The sequence below is a fragment of the Battus philenor genome, unplaced genomic scaffold (assembly GCF_028537555.1).
Source record: "Battus philenor isolate CCGP_79_NKW_IND1 unplaced genomic scaffold, ilBatPhil1.0.hap1 SCAF_2, whole genome shotgun sequence".
Classification (NCBI taxonomy): domain Eukaryota; kingdom Metazoa; phylum Arthropoda; class Insecta; order Lepidoptera; family Papilionidae; genus Battus; species Battus philenor.
The window spans coordinates 8,012,723-8,027,782 of record NW_027181682.1 but is presented as its reverse complement, the minus strand read 5'-3'; the positions used below and the strand labels follow the sequence as shown (position 1 = coordinate 8,027,782).

Below are 15,060 nucleotides of genomic sequence, written 5' to 3'. Positions count from 1 at the left end.
AGAAATGTAATGAACTTTTATAACGTAATATTATATTAAAAAATAAAGCATTCACAATTTTATCGCAAACATACATTTAGGGAACGGAAAAGGCGTTTTAAATCAAATGACCCCTTTTACATCTGAGCATAACATTGCATTGTATATTGATAAACTTTTCGTGTATGCCAGGAGGTAAGTAATAATTTGACGTACATAATATATTAATTGTATTTAGGTATCATATAAAAAATATTAATATATGTAGCTTAAGTTCTTCACGCTAACATTTATGACAAAAGTAATGAACATATATTACTTAACTAGAAAGTCAAACTAGATATAGTTTTTGTGTAAAATCATTTAAGATAACGTTTACGTAAATGTTGTACCAAAATTTTAGTTTACAATATATTATTGTCGATCCGGACAATCTAAAAGGTCGAACGAACTCTTTCGTCCAGGATGGCGGACAATAGGTGTAGTACAATTTTTTTTGAAATTAATAAGAATATTTCAAAATATCACAATTATTTATAATCCCGTCAATTAACACATCTTGCGACATCAATGAAAAATAACATTGTTTTTTTTATTTTTTATTATGTATTTATTATTAATAACTTTCGTTATTTTATTTAGGATTTTATGCTGTGAAATTTATGATGACACTATATTTTAATGGAAATCATCCAGAATCACAATCATCACCAGGTTAACGAGCTCTCACTGTGTATAAAAATAAATAAACATTATGAAACAAGAACAAGAAGTACACTTGTCGATCATTTAATAACTAACTACATAAGATCAAATACAAAAAACAAAACAAAATATGTCACAATATAAAGTCTCGTGGCAATAAACGCCCAACCAGTGTTTGAACATTTTTCATTTAAAATTTATTATTTTATTTATCTATTAAGTAGATATGTAATACAAATTAACCATATTTAAAAATAACATAGACGAAGGAAATGTTTGCATGGCTTTTTATACTTTTGTATCTCTATTATTTATCAATTCTCATTGTTAAGAAAATGTAGGCAATATTTAACATTAAGGTAAATCTTTAAAACTATCTATATTTAAAAATCGATATGTATTGCTGCAATCAGTTTGTTCTAATCAAGCTCTTAGCTGCCATTCCTGCAAGACGTACCATTAAAAATAGATCCTTTTAAATTGCCCGGAGCATACTTATTAATGGATTTAAGTTACTATGCGCTTTCGCCTTGAAGTCGCTTAGGTATTCTTATATTTTAAAAGTTTAAACACGGCAAGGTGTTGCAAGGTGCCAATATCTGTACGTGGTTTCTAGAAATTTGGTACAGGTTTCTTGCCTACCGGATTCTTAAGGATATCACAGTTAAAATTTACAAATAAAAAATATTATAAATTAAAATGTGTTCCACCAATAATAGTATTGAAAATAGTAATACTAATATATTATTTCTCCTATTTAAATAACTCATTACCTTTTCATAGAGAAATAATAAATGTTTGGTTTTGCTGCCAACTGCCATACTATTAAGGTTATACAAAAATCATACAAATTGCTTCATCTTTTATTGCTTTAATAATATAGGAATGTCAAGAGGCCACATAATTTTTTGTGTAAGATTGATTCCAATGGTATTACCGAAATGAAAGAAGCTTCTCAAATGCGTACATTTGATCTTAATTAAATTTTGTTAATGTCATAACTAGATGAAAGTAATGTGACAAATATTGAAATTTTGTGTAATAATTTTAATTACAAGCAATTAATTTAAGGAATAATGTTTCGGTAATTTTAACTAGCATATTTACAACGTATTGGATGCATAAATAACATTGAAAGTAGCCATTAACATGTATTTATTATTATTTAATAAAATAGTTGAACAAAATACTTCATAAATCCTAATGTATCAATTCCTTAATAATGAATTGGCTTTTATTGATATAGCATACTTTAGAAAACAAGCTACATTTTGTCACAAAATGGAATATAATGCATTTTTAAAATAATTAGTCCATTTTCATAATAATATAAATCATCAATTCCTGTCAAGACAATTTTTGGACGAGTACGCGGCAAGCATTGTGATATTTGATTTTAATTTTAACTTTAAATATAAGCAAAGAGCTGCTTTATTAGTTTTTTTTTATTGAATGCTTAATATTAGATTATTCGTTAATTGTTTCGATATTCAAATTCGATAATTGAAATTTACAAATGACTTTCCGATAAGCCCTATATATCATTGCGTGGAAGAAGTCGAAATAACAAAAATGAAACCCGTTCAACCGTCGCTAAATAGTCTGATTCGTTATTAAAAATTAAAGAAGTTACGTTTTTCACAATTAATTACATATCTACTACAAAAAGGGATTCAAAGCATTTGGCATAGTAGATCATTTCCTGGAATAATTTTTATTGATGGTCTATTACCCTGTTTACCATGTTATATAAATAATATTTAAGCGGCCTAAATATTTTGAAAATTATGACTCATTTGTTGTTGTAAGGTACTCGTCCAAACGTTGGATTTGTTTTAAATATTTACTTATCAAAAACTACCTTAAATAAAAACAAATCTCTTTTAAATTAACTATACAAAAACCACAACAAATATAATGTAGATTGTTGTTTACCGTTCACTCAAAACACTTTTTATGATAAAATTATATACACGCTATGACATAGGTTTGAGTAAGTCTTTGGTTACTAATTTATTGTAATATTCACATTCATAATAATGTAATGTACCGTTTATCATACCTACAATACATATTCCTACTTACCATGATAGGAATCAACAGAGTTGATTTTATGATTTAATTTACACAATTATCCACCACATAAAAACCTGATACAATGATTTATATAAAATGAGAATTATTTTCTATGCACATCCATTTCAATATATCCGCTGATAATACATCCCTATATTGATCCTACCACAACGATAACTGTAATACTGCATAGTTAATATACTTATATGTATATATTTACATGGCGTTCAGTGATAAACTGAGATCATAGGACTCGTAATATTTCGCTGCTTGTACATACTAAGTTAAAGAAGTTTACAATATTTACAAATATTTTTTGTTTTTGTTGGATTATATATACAATAATATTTAGGCTTGAAAAATCACAATTTTGTCCTTTTATTTATTACTACCTCGGGGGTAATTAGAAAATCTCATACAGATATTTCTTGGATTTGAACTCTTTTCTTCATAATACCTGGCGGCACCGGGGTGGCATTTGCAGGGGGCGCTCTCAGAATTCCAGAACCACCCACAGCTCCAGTTTCGGAGTCATCATTGGACTCGGAAGCTGCTTCCGATTCTGGCACGGGTCCAAATTTTACTTGAGTCGAACTATCTACAACCCTTGGTTCAAAAGTACTGGTTCTACCAATCGGGTCTTGCTGTAATCGACCTTCTACTTTTTGAATGTCTGGTTTTTGTGTGTCTATACACACTACACTTCCTGCTTCAATAGCACTACCTACACTAACGTCCGGTAGAGAATTACGCGCAGCTCTGTGCTTTTCGTCGTAACAACTGTATTCTCCAAATGTGGGCTCTCCACAATCAGATAACGTCCGTAAATCATATTTAGAACTAGAAGTCCGAGAAACATGTGCCGATTTGCATTCGAAACCAAAACCTTTCCCGTCATAAGCACGAATTTCGTAATCCAACTTTCCTTCATAATTATCAGAGGAAGATGAACTCCCAGCTTCCCCTAAATCATCCTTTGATCGTCTTGGACGAGATCCTCTCTGGTGATATATACCAGCAAAAATTAACACATTTAACAGTAATAGAAAACATCCCACTGCAATTGTTACTGTAAGCGCTGCAGTATAAGACTGGTAATGAGACGAGGCAAGACGGCGCAGCAAAGCATCGTCTGGCTGCATCGGTGTTACAGTAGCGTTAGGTGGACACTCAGTAGATAGAGGTGGCGGTGCCGGTGAAGGTTTGGGTTGAGCTGATCGCGGAGACAGTGTACTGCGCCCTTCACCACGATCAATATTGATGACATGGGGTATATGAGCTCTTGAAATGGATTGAGGTCTTACAGCACCTATACACAAGAACATATTGTTGGCATATCCCTTTAAAGATATATCACAAGAAACGTATGTACATAACTGAATTTTCTTTAATACCTTCGTAATAATTAGCATTGTCGTCTTGAAAATGGTGGTGTTTCATAGCGGCATCGGGTAAATCGGAGCCGGGGCGATGGAGTTGCGGGATAAGCGACAACCACAATGACATTTTATGTCCTCGATAATGATTCCGCATCTCTGGTTTATTACCTAGGTTATGTTTACACTATTAATTACTACACTAATAATTAAATACTAACTGTAAATCATTTTATCTTATACCTATTTAATTAATTTATTATTATTAATATTAACTAAAAGTTTAAAGAAATGGAACTCACTCATTTCCATATAAAGCTGGTTAATTGTGTCATACGTATCCCAGTAAAGCATCTGGTCAGGTCCAAGATGTGGTGTTTCACCCAATAAAGTAGTTGGTGGGGGCGTGGCTGATGGATCATTGGGATTGCTGTCGTAGTAAAAAAAATATAATTAATTCTGCTGATAATTAAATCATATTTGTAAAGTTAAAATTAATTGTTATGAAATCACATAACTTGGAATATCTAAAACAGATGTGCCATCACCATTGACATTCAAGATATCGCGTGGTTTCTTGAAAGTATTAGAGCGACTTATGTTCGCAACAGTATATCGATTTTAATATTCATATTTGTATTATTGTTGGTGGATAACTAAATTAAAGATAGAGTTGGATGGACTTTTTTATGCGTTGGCTTGTAAATTGTATATAGTTTATTGCAACCAAGAAAATTGGTTATTTTTTCCAATAGATAGGAAGGACAGCGCTACAACATTTTGAACAAAATAATCAAATTCTCACAAAATTAATATTAAATACATAGTTCGTCTGTACTTCTAAATAAATTGCTCTGGAGCAAAATTTTGAATCTAAAATACGATAATGTTTTCGTAAACTATATACTACGTGCACAAATAAGTATATAGCTAAATCGATGTGTTTAAAATTCTGGATACTTAAGGTATTAAGAAATTGATCGTTTTGCGGTATATCATGGTCGTTAATACTCATGTATTAATCTTACCCGTGCCGTACAAAATTCGAGATGTAATGCATGCAAATCCTTGAAACGCGCTGTTCCTGTTGTGTAAAGTTCTGTTGATGGTGAGCCTGTGCCAAAGGTACGCCTAAGTAATATGGTAATTCTTCGCCATGCACAGACCCAGGGCGCTATGGAGGTTAAAATATTCCTTGCATATATTAAAGAAGTAAACATTTATAACAATATACGCATAACCTATACAATTTATAAAACGTTAAATTTGCTCATCTATCAACATAAACAAATTTTGTTGAAAACTTGAATAAACAGGATGGTTGGTTTTTGATTGTAGGTGTTAAAGGTTTAGAAGGGATGAATGTGTAGCTCATTTGTTAGCAAAATGTTTCTAAGCTATCACACCTATTGCCAATCAACCTGTAGAAAGTTATCTCTCTGAAACTCCTTTGTAATGCGACAGGCCAATCATTTCTAGCCGTACAAAGTCTGCAAAAACAGGTAGTAATTAATAATTAGATCAAAACATAGAAATCTTAATTTCGACAACGTTTTTTCTTACTAGATCATCATTACGCTCTCTCAACAACGATAGATTTTAGAAAGGATACTGACATTAATGGACAGCTGTACATTCATCCATTTAAAGCATTTACTCAAATAATCAATAATTCTGTTTAACATAAAGTTACTTTCTAATGTTTAATCTCTTTTTAACAGCTTCTTAAGTATTGTTAGTTATCTTTAAAAATCTGATAATTATGTAGCCATTATGACTTAAATTTCCAATTATAATTACAACAACATTTCATAATAACATTTTGGTGTAAAATATAATACCTGCGGGTAATCCTTTTCTTGGGAAAGATGATGGAAATGTGTAAAATAGGTCGTACCACCCCTGAGGGCGTGGAGGTAACCAAGACGTATCAACGGAGCAGCCGTGCGTCCATCACTTAGTATCTACAATAAATATAAAAAATCTATTCAGAACTAGATTTATATTTGAGAATCCCAACTTCGTTAAAAATTAAACATTATGTGGTAAAACACAACTTGACATGCAGCTAATGCTTTTCTTGTCGTAAAATAATTTTTATATACTATATAAGCTTTTTTAACGTTTAGGCGTTTTTTCTTTTTATATTTGTAACGTCTGCCTTGTTATTAAGCTAATTTTTTATAAGTCGTGTGTTTGTTATTAGACATGACACACCTGACATAAAATAGTAGTATTAATGAATAAAATACCCTAAAGGCTATAAAAATTAAACATTTTATTTAATTATTAGTTTCCGCAATAATTAACTAAACTTTAACGAGCTATGTATTACCGTATTATTTTATTCGTTTCACAATAATAAAAAAATCGTTAAAAATAAATTGCGGTTGATATTAAATTACATGTGTATTAAATATTACTGCCCCTGGATATGATGACTATTTACCAATCAACCTTATATTTGATTTAAAGCGAATTTTTAGACGACCATTTTATAATACAACAACGACCTTGACAAATTCTGAGTACATAATTTTCAAGTCTTATATTCGTAGTTCTTAATATCATTTAAAAGTTAAATAGGAAAGGATTTGAAAGTTAAGCAAAGACATTTTTGTTGCCATAAAGAACGCTTCTTCATCAGCAATTATTCAGTACTTACGTAAGTAACATATGAAAGTTGTGTTAACTACAACGCAAATGCGCTTACCTCAAGCGTAGCATCACGAACACTTAAAGGATTTTGTACAGGTTTATCCCAATCTGTATATTCATTTTTTAGCGTTGAGTAAATTTCATTAAGGTGGTAGTAATAAGCGTTACGAACAAAAGTACGCAGAATACGATCCCGACGACTTTCGTTAAAACCGAACTCCAAGTCTTGAGCATTGAATTCCAAGTAAGATTCTGCAAGTTGGAGAATTTCAGTTATTTGCATAAATTTTGGAAAACACTTTGGGAGCAAGTTTGAATGAGGCAAATTTAATGAAACTCATACTTTGAAGAAGTACAGGTTTTCGAAATTACTTTAATTAAGGATTTTTTACTCTGTTAACGAGTTACACATTGATATACATTTAAACGAGAACAAATATCAAAGTAATAGTCAAATTATTGTTAATTAATAAAAACCATTTTAATATATTAATTATCGATCACATTTCATAAACGTATGTACATATTCATTTTTATGTTCAACATTCCCTTTCACTTTGTCGTATTGATTTCAAAAATAAAGATCTCGTTAACTTCATCATAGTTATTATCATTTCAGCCATAAGACGTCTAATACTGGACGTAGACTGAAGTTCGTCTGTTCACCTCATGGGCGGATCGCCTTATTTGTGATTCGATCTTATAGCAATAATGTTATTTTACTATAAAAAAACTGTTTTAGGTGATAGTTTATTGTCACATTACCCGTCGTCGTAAGCCCAAACAGGAGTTCCCTGTGAGGAAAATCTGCTAATTCGTGACCGGCTGCGGTGGCTACTGCAGCAGCTCCTGCTCCTAGCCTTGAGCTATCCGTAGGGGGAGGAGCCTATACGAAAAATTGATAATATATTTTATTATGTATATGTCTAATCAATTGGTAACATAAAGGTACAGTTTTATTTAATTCTAAACGTTTTCTTTTCGTATTAAAAAGTAATTAATTAGTAATACAAAGAATTATAAAAAAAATATAATTTGCCGGAACCCGCTTCACTTAAAAACGACTAGTACATATCAAGATACATTTTTGAGAACATTCACGGCGATATTATTTCAATACATCCAGAAATTATCGATGTCTTATTTAGCAAATTATAAGCGGATTATTTCGAGAAGAGAGGAAATTTTTCCATTATAATACAAAGATGATTTGCCTAAAAATGTTGAGGTTAAACCTGATTAAAAACACATTTAATACCTTAACAGACTAAAATAATTGGAATGGTTATTAGCATAATAGAAACAGCAATTTTTTCTGGAGCTAACCTTAGATGCAAAACTACGAGTACAATGACTCCCCATATTAGTCATTTATGGAACAAGTTCTTATTTTTACAATAATAAGTGTTACGAGTTACTTTAATCAAATAGTGCTGCTGATATGAATATAAAGACTGTATACACTATTAAAATACACACGATACACTCGTGTTTCTGAATTCTCATGTATTAAACAAGAACAAATAAAAATTCCATTACAGTTAAAGGATTTTTAAGTGTTATGCAAACTTAGGAATGATTTGTTCTGCTACTGTACTAATAAGTAATCATATAGAGAATGTTATCACAAAAAAATTGTTAGAGTTTGTTGTGAGCTCTCAGATCAGAGCGCGTCTAAAATATCTTAAGAAATATCATATGATTCTATTTTTATCAAATTGGGTTCTTTTGGTATTCTTTTCACGACATAGGCAATTGATAATTGTAAGTAATCCTAGGCAGGTAAAAAACTTAAAACAATATGCATGGTAACTGAATACTGATTTATTTACTTACTGAGGAAGGGTTCACTATAACAGTTCCATCCACGAACGGCGCAAAACCTGGTAAAAAACGTGGCGGGTCGAGTCGCACGGTAAGAAGCTTAGCAAGAGGAAGCTTTCTAAGGCATGGAGCTAAATCGTCCTCCAACAAATCTCCATGACAACCAGTTTGTTCTGCTACCTACAAACATTATTAATATTACAATCCCATATTATCCTTTTTTATTAAATTGTAGATATAATTTTTTTTATAGAATGCCTTAAAAATGAACTAAATATTTTAAACCGTAAAATAATTGGTCAGACCTTTCAACATAGTAGTAAGTAAAAAGGCCTATCCATAAAAATGCAAAGAAACTTGGGAAGCAAGCTTTTGAATTTAAAAACCTGTAGTGAGACGCATTTGCACTTAAGTTTCAATAGGCCCGTAATTTCAATAGTAACAGCGCCATCAAAGACAGAAGGTTGTTTGCAAAAATAAACTAGTAATGCCACTATTTACAAGGCTTACAAAAGTATCCAATAATAAATATAGTATCTAAGGTAACAAAGTCTAATTATACCGACGCATAGACATGACAGTATAAATGTAGACTGTATGTAACGTAACGTTGTTAAAAAATTGTAGACGATGAAAAAGTTTAATTTATTTGAACTACTTATAAAACTCGGGCATTTACACTAAATATGATTTTAAACGGCACGCTATTTACCTTTCTTTTTATCGTAAGCGGCTCCCTCTGCAGCGCCCAAGAGCTCAATCCCGACCCGCTTAACAAGATGACGCGCTTCAGTAGTTCTAAAACAGAGACCTAATTTAATTCCATCGTTCCAAGTGAGATTCAGTGAAGTAATGTTATCTCCGACGGCGAGAATATTGAGAGTGGGTCCGTTATTGTAACTTAGTCCTCCATTATTCATGCTATTTTATTCGTGGATACACTAAGCATTTTTCTTTTTCTATTTTCATAAATACGCATAATATATAACAATTTACTCTCTAACGCCTTGTTACTCTTTAGACGCAACAAATTAATACAAAAAAAATTTTTACTTACGATTTTTTTGACTACGTTATTTTTATATTTTATTGTCTTGTTTAAAGAGGAGAACTAACCTATGCACATAGGTGGATTGGTACTTTTAACAGATCAATTCTATTACTAACACATCTACATTTAATTTTTCTGCTCATAGATGGTCACTACGCGACATAATAATCATAAAGCAAAGATATCTATGAGGAATATATCATAATGGCCATGCTTGGCAGGCGAGTTAGCGATCGCAGAGAAGTATTGTGGTATGCAAAGAACGCTGTTGCCCATCCTCTGGAAACTTATTGCGTGCAGGAGAATTTCTACATAATTAATGCACAAAGTAAGAGCAACAATCGCAAGTCTCACTCCTCTATAGCTTAACAATAAATATTCTAAGAAGTATTTTTTGTAATATGTTAGTATCATATTAAAATAATAAAATTAAAAACATATGAAGCTTATGCAGAATAAACACGTAAAACTTAACCATTATTTCTTTAGACACGGCAGAACTTAAGAAAGACGATTTAATTTATCTTTTGTACTATACTATACTATATATATATTACTTTCCTAATACAAATAAATAAAATACGATTTCTGGCGTGGCTTACATTTAAGTGTTAATTTTTAGTCGCAAGGCAATAGTTAACTGTTTTCATCAATCTTAAAAAAATCTTCTTTTCACATTGCCAATTCTATGTCGCCTGTTTACGCATTTCAAGAGTATCAACTTTACTTACTTACACATTAAAATAACTAACAACGCTGCATATAAAATACATATTACTGTATTATTCATAGCTAAGACAGGATAACATGTGTCGGGTCAGCTGGTATAGAAACAAAAATATGTATTTCTTTTATCCATCAATAAACTCGATTTTAATTTGTTTTAGTTAATTTTGTTCATTAATGAGGTCTGAATAAAAATGTTTCTTCTCATACTTACAAACACATTACTTAAAAATACATAAGGAATGTAAAAATGTTGAGTGAAGAACATACCACGGGCAACCGGTGAAACCGCCAGAAAATTGGCAAGAGCTGCTCCTGTGCCGTGTCCCATAAGTGTAACTCGCTCGGGATTTCCACCAAACGCAGGAAGGTTTTCTCGCAACCAATGGAGGCCTGCTACTAGATCCATGAGGCCGAAATTACCCTGTGCTGACCCTTTTGCACCAGTTTTTAAAAAACCTAAAATCAGATAATCGAAATTATATCTAAAATTACTACACAATTATTTTAAAACAATTAACTGTTCTAAAAAGTAATTCAGTTAGATTCAATCCGGCTAGAGTAAATATGCTACATACTCAAAAAGCAAATACAAATAATTTAAAAACGAACGCTTACCTAATACCCCTAGTCTAAAATTGATCGTTACTACAATGATATTGCCATGTGCTGCCAACGTTGTACCATCGTAGGCATTGCCTGAACTCCACTCATATGATTCTCCGTGTACAAAAACCAGGCACGGTAAACCGTCCCCTTCCGATCCTTCTTCAGCCCCTGGTGTAAAACAAAAGTACTTCTTATATTAATTATGGTATTTATAACAAATTATATTATTCATACATAAAAGAATCACGATGAGAAAAATTATGGTTTAATATACTCGTATACAAACAGGTCGTCTTAAGGACTAATTATTTTCTAACTCTTAAATAATAAATATTCACATTTTGTAAAAAAACATTGAACTTATTTTTATACAAGCATTATCTACTCAGATTTGAACTTCTAATAAGTAAATTCAAATACGAAAATAGATATAAGTACATAAATATACGAAATAACAAAAATGAAATAATTTCCATGTTAAGAATTAAAACAAAAAAGAAGCAATGACCAATGCTTAATTAAAAAACAAACAAGATAATATATGATGCAAAATATCTGCTTTTTTAACACAACTGATACAATGCGCTGTCTTCTTCAGTAGATGCGTAGCTATAGACTGTCTCAGCCTCACTTCCGCACTGCTTGCAGGGGGCATAATGCACTGCAATGCACTACGGAATTGAGGCCTCAACACCCTTCACAGCCGCTGTTTTCTGTTTCCAGTCTCGCTGTCGCAAATGTGCCTTCAGATTTCTTGATAACAAAAATTTTAATACATCGCTGTTCATGGAAGTCAAAATTTGATTAATTACAAAGCAAATAAAAATACAAGCATCGCATTAAATAAATATCACATCGAACTATTGGTAAAAGTAATCAACAATAAGTTATACATATTAATATATAATTTAATAGCAATGTTTCAATAAACTAAGCAATATTTTCAACAGTTGGTTTTATAGTAAAATCTTGATGGTGCATATTTAGACACAGCAGTTTATTTTACAAATAGTAAATTCGATGATTAAAATATGAAATCCTCGCTGAATTAACTAGTAGGCTAATAAATGCTAATCACGTAACACCACCGTTAGTTTCATACTGGTATTTATTTCGTAAACCAGAGAAACTAGAAAAACGACGAACTGAGTGTGATGCGCGCGTGATGGAAATGTAAACAAAAAAAACTTTGCAATCTCACCTCAGTTTTTTAGCATGAAATAGTACTGCAAACAAAATCTACCTTTTTCATGAAAACATTTTTAAAAACATCGAGATGAAGAGCGATGGAGAAAGTCGATTTTTATCAATATGTTAGAATTTTGAGACGAACGTTTGCCAACTACGATATCTAGTATAAAATATATGAATAAGAAGAAAAACAGAAATTCAAAAACCCATTAAAATAACTGGAGGTGATAGTTAATTGGCTTTAAAGCGATCTTTTATCATACGTATCGCAATAGCATATTTAGTTTATTGAACATAAAAGAAAGTTCTGTTCTAGTGTCCACTGTTCTTTACGAGTGGCATTGTTAAAATAAATTGTTACTTACTCTTCCTATCGGTGGTGAACCGTGTATAAGTGTTATCACAAAAGATATCAAAGACAATGGATATTTTTAATGGTCTTACATAAATATATTTTACGGTATACATCATATAGAAGCATACTGGTAAGTTTTATTATGTAGGTAACTTACCGTTAGCAGGAACATAGAGATTGACGTAAAGGCAGTCTTCGCTTTGATTACTGAGCATGGGTAGTAATCGTTCAAGTTGACGGATCCTGGCACGTGGATGGATCAGTAACGCATCGTCATGGGGCGACGCTGCAGGAGGAGCTTGTGGACAAGCCGGTCCCATGGCGTCCGCTAGACGCGTCGTGCGCCACTGTGATGGCGTCACCGGCGGCATATATCTGTTATGTGCAAGATATCTTAAAACAAAGATGGATTTAGAAAAAAATCGTCTTTTAATTTCTTTTTAAAGTCATTTGTCATCTAATTAAATTTAAAAAGGATTTTTTTATTTTTCATAGTGAAGATTCTTGGCATAAATGTTTTAGTAGCTATTTATTCACCGAGTACTTCATTCAATAGAGATAAATCAAGCTGTATAGTCATTCCCACTCAGCTTTCTAGATATTTACGACGTAGTCGAAAAAAGTTTACATTCAATTATTTTAAAATAGTACAAAATTAAATATGTTTACCTATTGATGGCGTACACAGCCCTGCTCATAATTACGCTAACCTACATCGAAACATTAATTACTGAATAAAACATAAATCAATATCAAACGGCTCCCTAACTGATAATAAAACAAGATTCTAACAATCTATAGTATGCTATTATTTAATTATAGAAGATTATACACTTTCGTTAAAGTAATATCAAACAAAATAGAGAAGTAAAATAGAACTTACAAAAAGCATTATTATAATAAGTTATAAACATTCGTGCCCAAAGAAGTAAATAAGTTTGTTTCGCCTTTGTAAACTAGACATACCTGAGACTTCCAAGAGGTGGAGTAGCGTACGGTACGCCGAGATAGGCCTCGACCTGCGGATGCGAGTGTACGACAATCCCCCGCAACGGGCCGTACTTAGTGCGCACGACTCGAGTGCTGTACTTATGGGCGGGAAGGGCGGCAGCGCAGCAGACGAGCCACGCGTAGAGCGCGGCGCGGTCCGAGCGCATCACGCGCGCCGGCCGGGAGCGGGGCTGCGAGCCGTGCCGGGTGCGGGGCCGCGTGCCGTGCCGGGAGTGTAGCCGGCAGCGGGGGCGGAGGCGGGAGCGGGCGCGCCGCAAGACACGCGCGCGCTCCCGCGCATCACGCCTCCCGCCGCGCACTCGCGCACGCGCACAGCCCCACGCTCGCTCTACTCATCCCCATAAATCTTGAGCTTGTCCACGCCACTGTCACAATGTTATTTCAGATTTTTTTCATATTTTAAGTTGTGATGGGAGACAATTGGGAGAGAAGGATTACGGCTATTTTATGCAGATCTTTCTTTTCCAAGCTGCGAGTCACGCGACAGTTTTTCTTGTACATAATAATTTCTTGTCTACTACTGTTAATTGTACAGTGAATATGTAATCAGAAGTAAAAATAATATTCTAAAATGTATGCATGTATGTAAAATCATACTATTAGTAAATTTTATACATTATTAATTTCTTATAATTTACATAAAGTCTCTGCCCAAGAACTACAGTCCGCTGAATGCTTCAAGGATTAAATCAATTTATGTAGAATCATAGGCAAAGTCGGTGAAGTCGCTAGATGCGGGCAGCGTGTAACCGATCTTTATGGCAATCTTTAAGGGAAGCCTATGCCTTAATGTGGTCCTCTATCGGCTGACGTAATGGTGATGACATGCAATAAACTTGATAACTTAGTACAGTGGTCGGCACACCGTCCTCATTGAGGAGTAAGCTGCGGCTTTTGCATGAAATGTTTAGTTAGGCTTAACCTAATTCTTTTTCCAATAAATGTAAAGTGTAGCTCATTTGCTTAATGTTTTAATATATATTGTGTCACTTAATGTACAGTACACTATATGCAAAAAATAATGCTTACAGATGTAATGAATAACGTAATGACAATAAATTAAAGATGCGTTTTCAAAATTCGGATTAGAACATATTTAAATTAATTATTGCTTATTATCTGTTTCTGTACTGCCAAAAGTCTTGTGGGCCTGTCGCATTCCATTATAAAAAAAGCCTGTCGAGTTCCATAATAAAAATGTTAATGAAACATATTTCAAAGTGATCACTTTGTGTAGATACTGTAAATAGGTGTAAAAACCTAATATATTACATACGAGTATAAACTGTATAAGTGCCATTTTTTGATAATATACTCGGAACCCCAATTATTTACCTGAAAAGATATCTACTTACATTCGGCTCTTTAGTCACAAGTATGTTGTAAAGTACCTTAGTAACTTTTATTAATAAGTATTATTTTTTTTATATTTAGTCGAAACCAGTAAACTGGACTATTTGCATAACAAGCTCACGTTTTAATATTACCGTAGTCAAACT

The 15,060-nt window shown here is 32.6% G+C and overlaps 1 protein-coding gene across 1 annotated transcript; it reads right to left on the bottom strand.

Moving 5' to 3' along the window:
* Positions 1–3,137: 3,137 nt before the first annotated feature.
* On the bottom strand, positions 3,138–13,707 carry LOC137922303 (neuroligin-1-like). The gene is made up of 13 exons (XM_068765281.1): positions 13,517–13,707; positions 12,708–12,925; positions 11,014–11,172; positions 10,666–10,854; positions 9,331–9,416; positions 8,631–8,798; positions 7,560–7,680; positions 6,850–7,046; positions 5,978–6,100; positions 5,165–5,310; positions 4,439–4,566; positions 4,155–4,307; positions 3,138–4,069 (listed from the first exon to the last, which is right to left on the bottom strand). The coding sequence occupies exons 1-13, from the start codon at positions 13,705–13,707 to the stop codon at positions 3,174–3,176; spliced, it is 2,775 nt and encodes a 924-aa protein (XP_068621382.1). The 3' UTR covers positions 3,138–3,173.
* Between the last annotated feature and the right edge of the window lie 1,353 nt (positions 13,708–15,060).

Excerpts from the sequence above, each read along its gene's own strand:
- LOC137922303 (XM_068765281.1), bottom strand. The coding sequence starts at position 13,707 with ATGCGCTCGGACCGCGCCGCGCTCTACGCGTGGCTCGTCTGCTGCGCT. Across the intron at positions 7,681-8,630 it reads TTATAGTGAACCCTTCCTCA|GCTCCTCCCCCTACGGATAG; the intron begins GTAAGTAAATAA and ends TTTTTCGTATAG. Across the intron at positions 7,047-7,559 it reads GTTTGGGCTTACGACGACGG|AATCTTACTTGGAATTCAAT; the intron begins GTAATGTGACAA and ends TCCAACTTGCAG.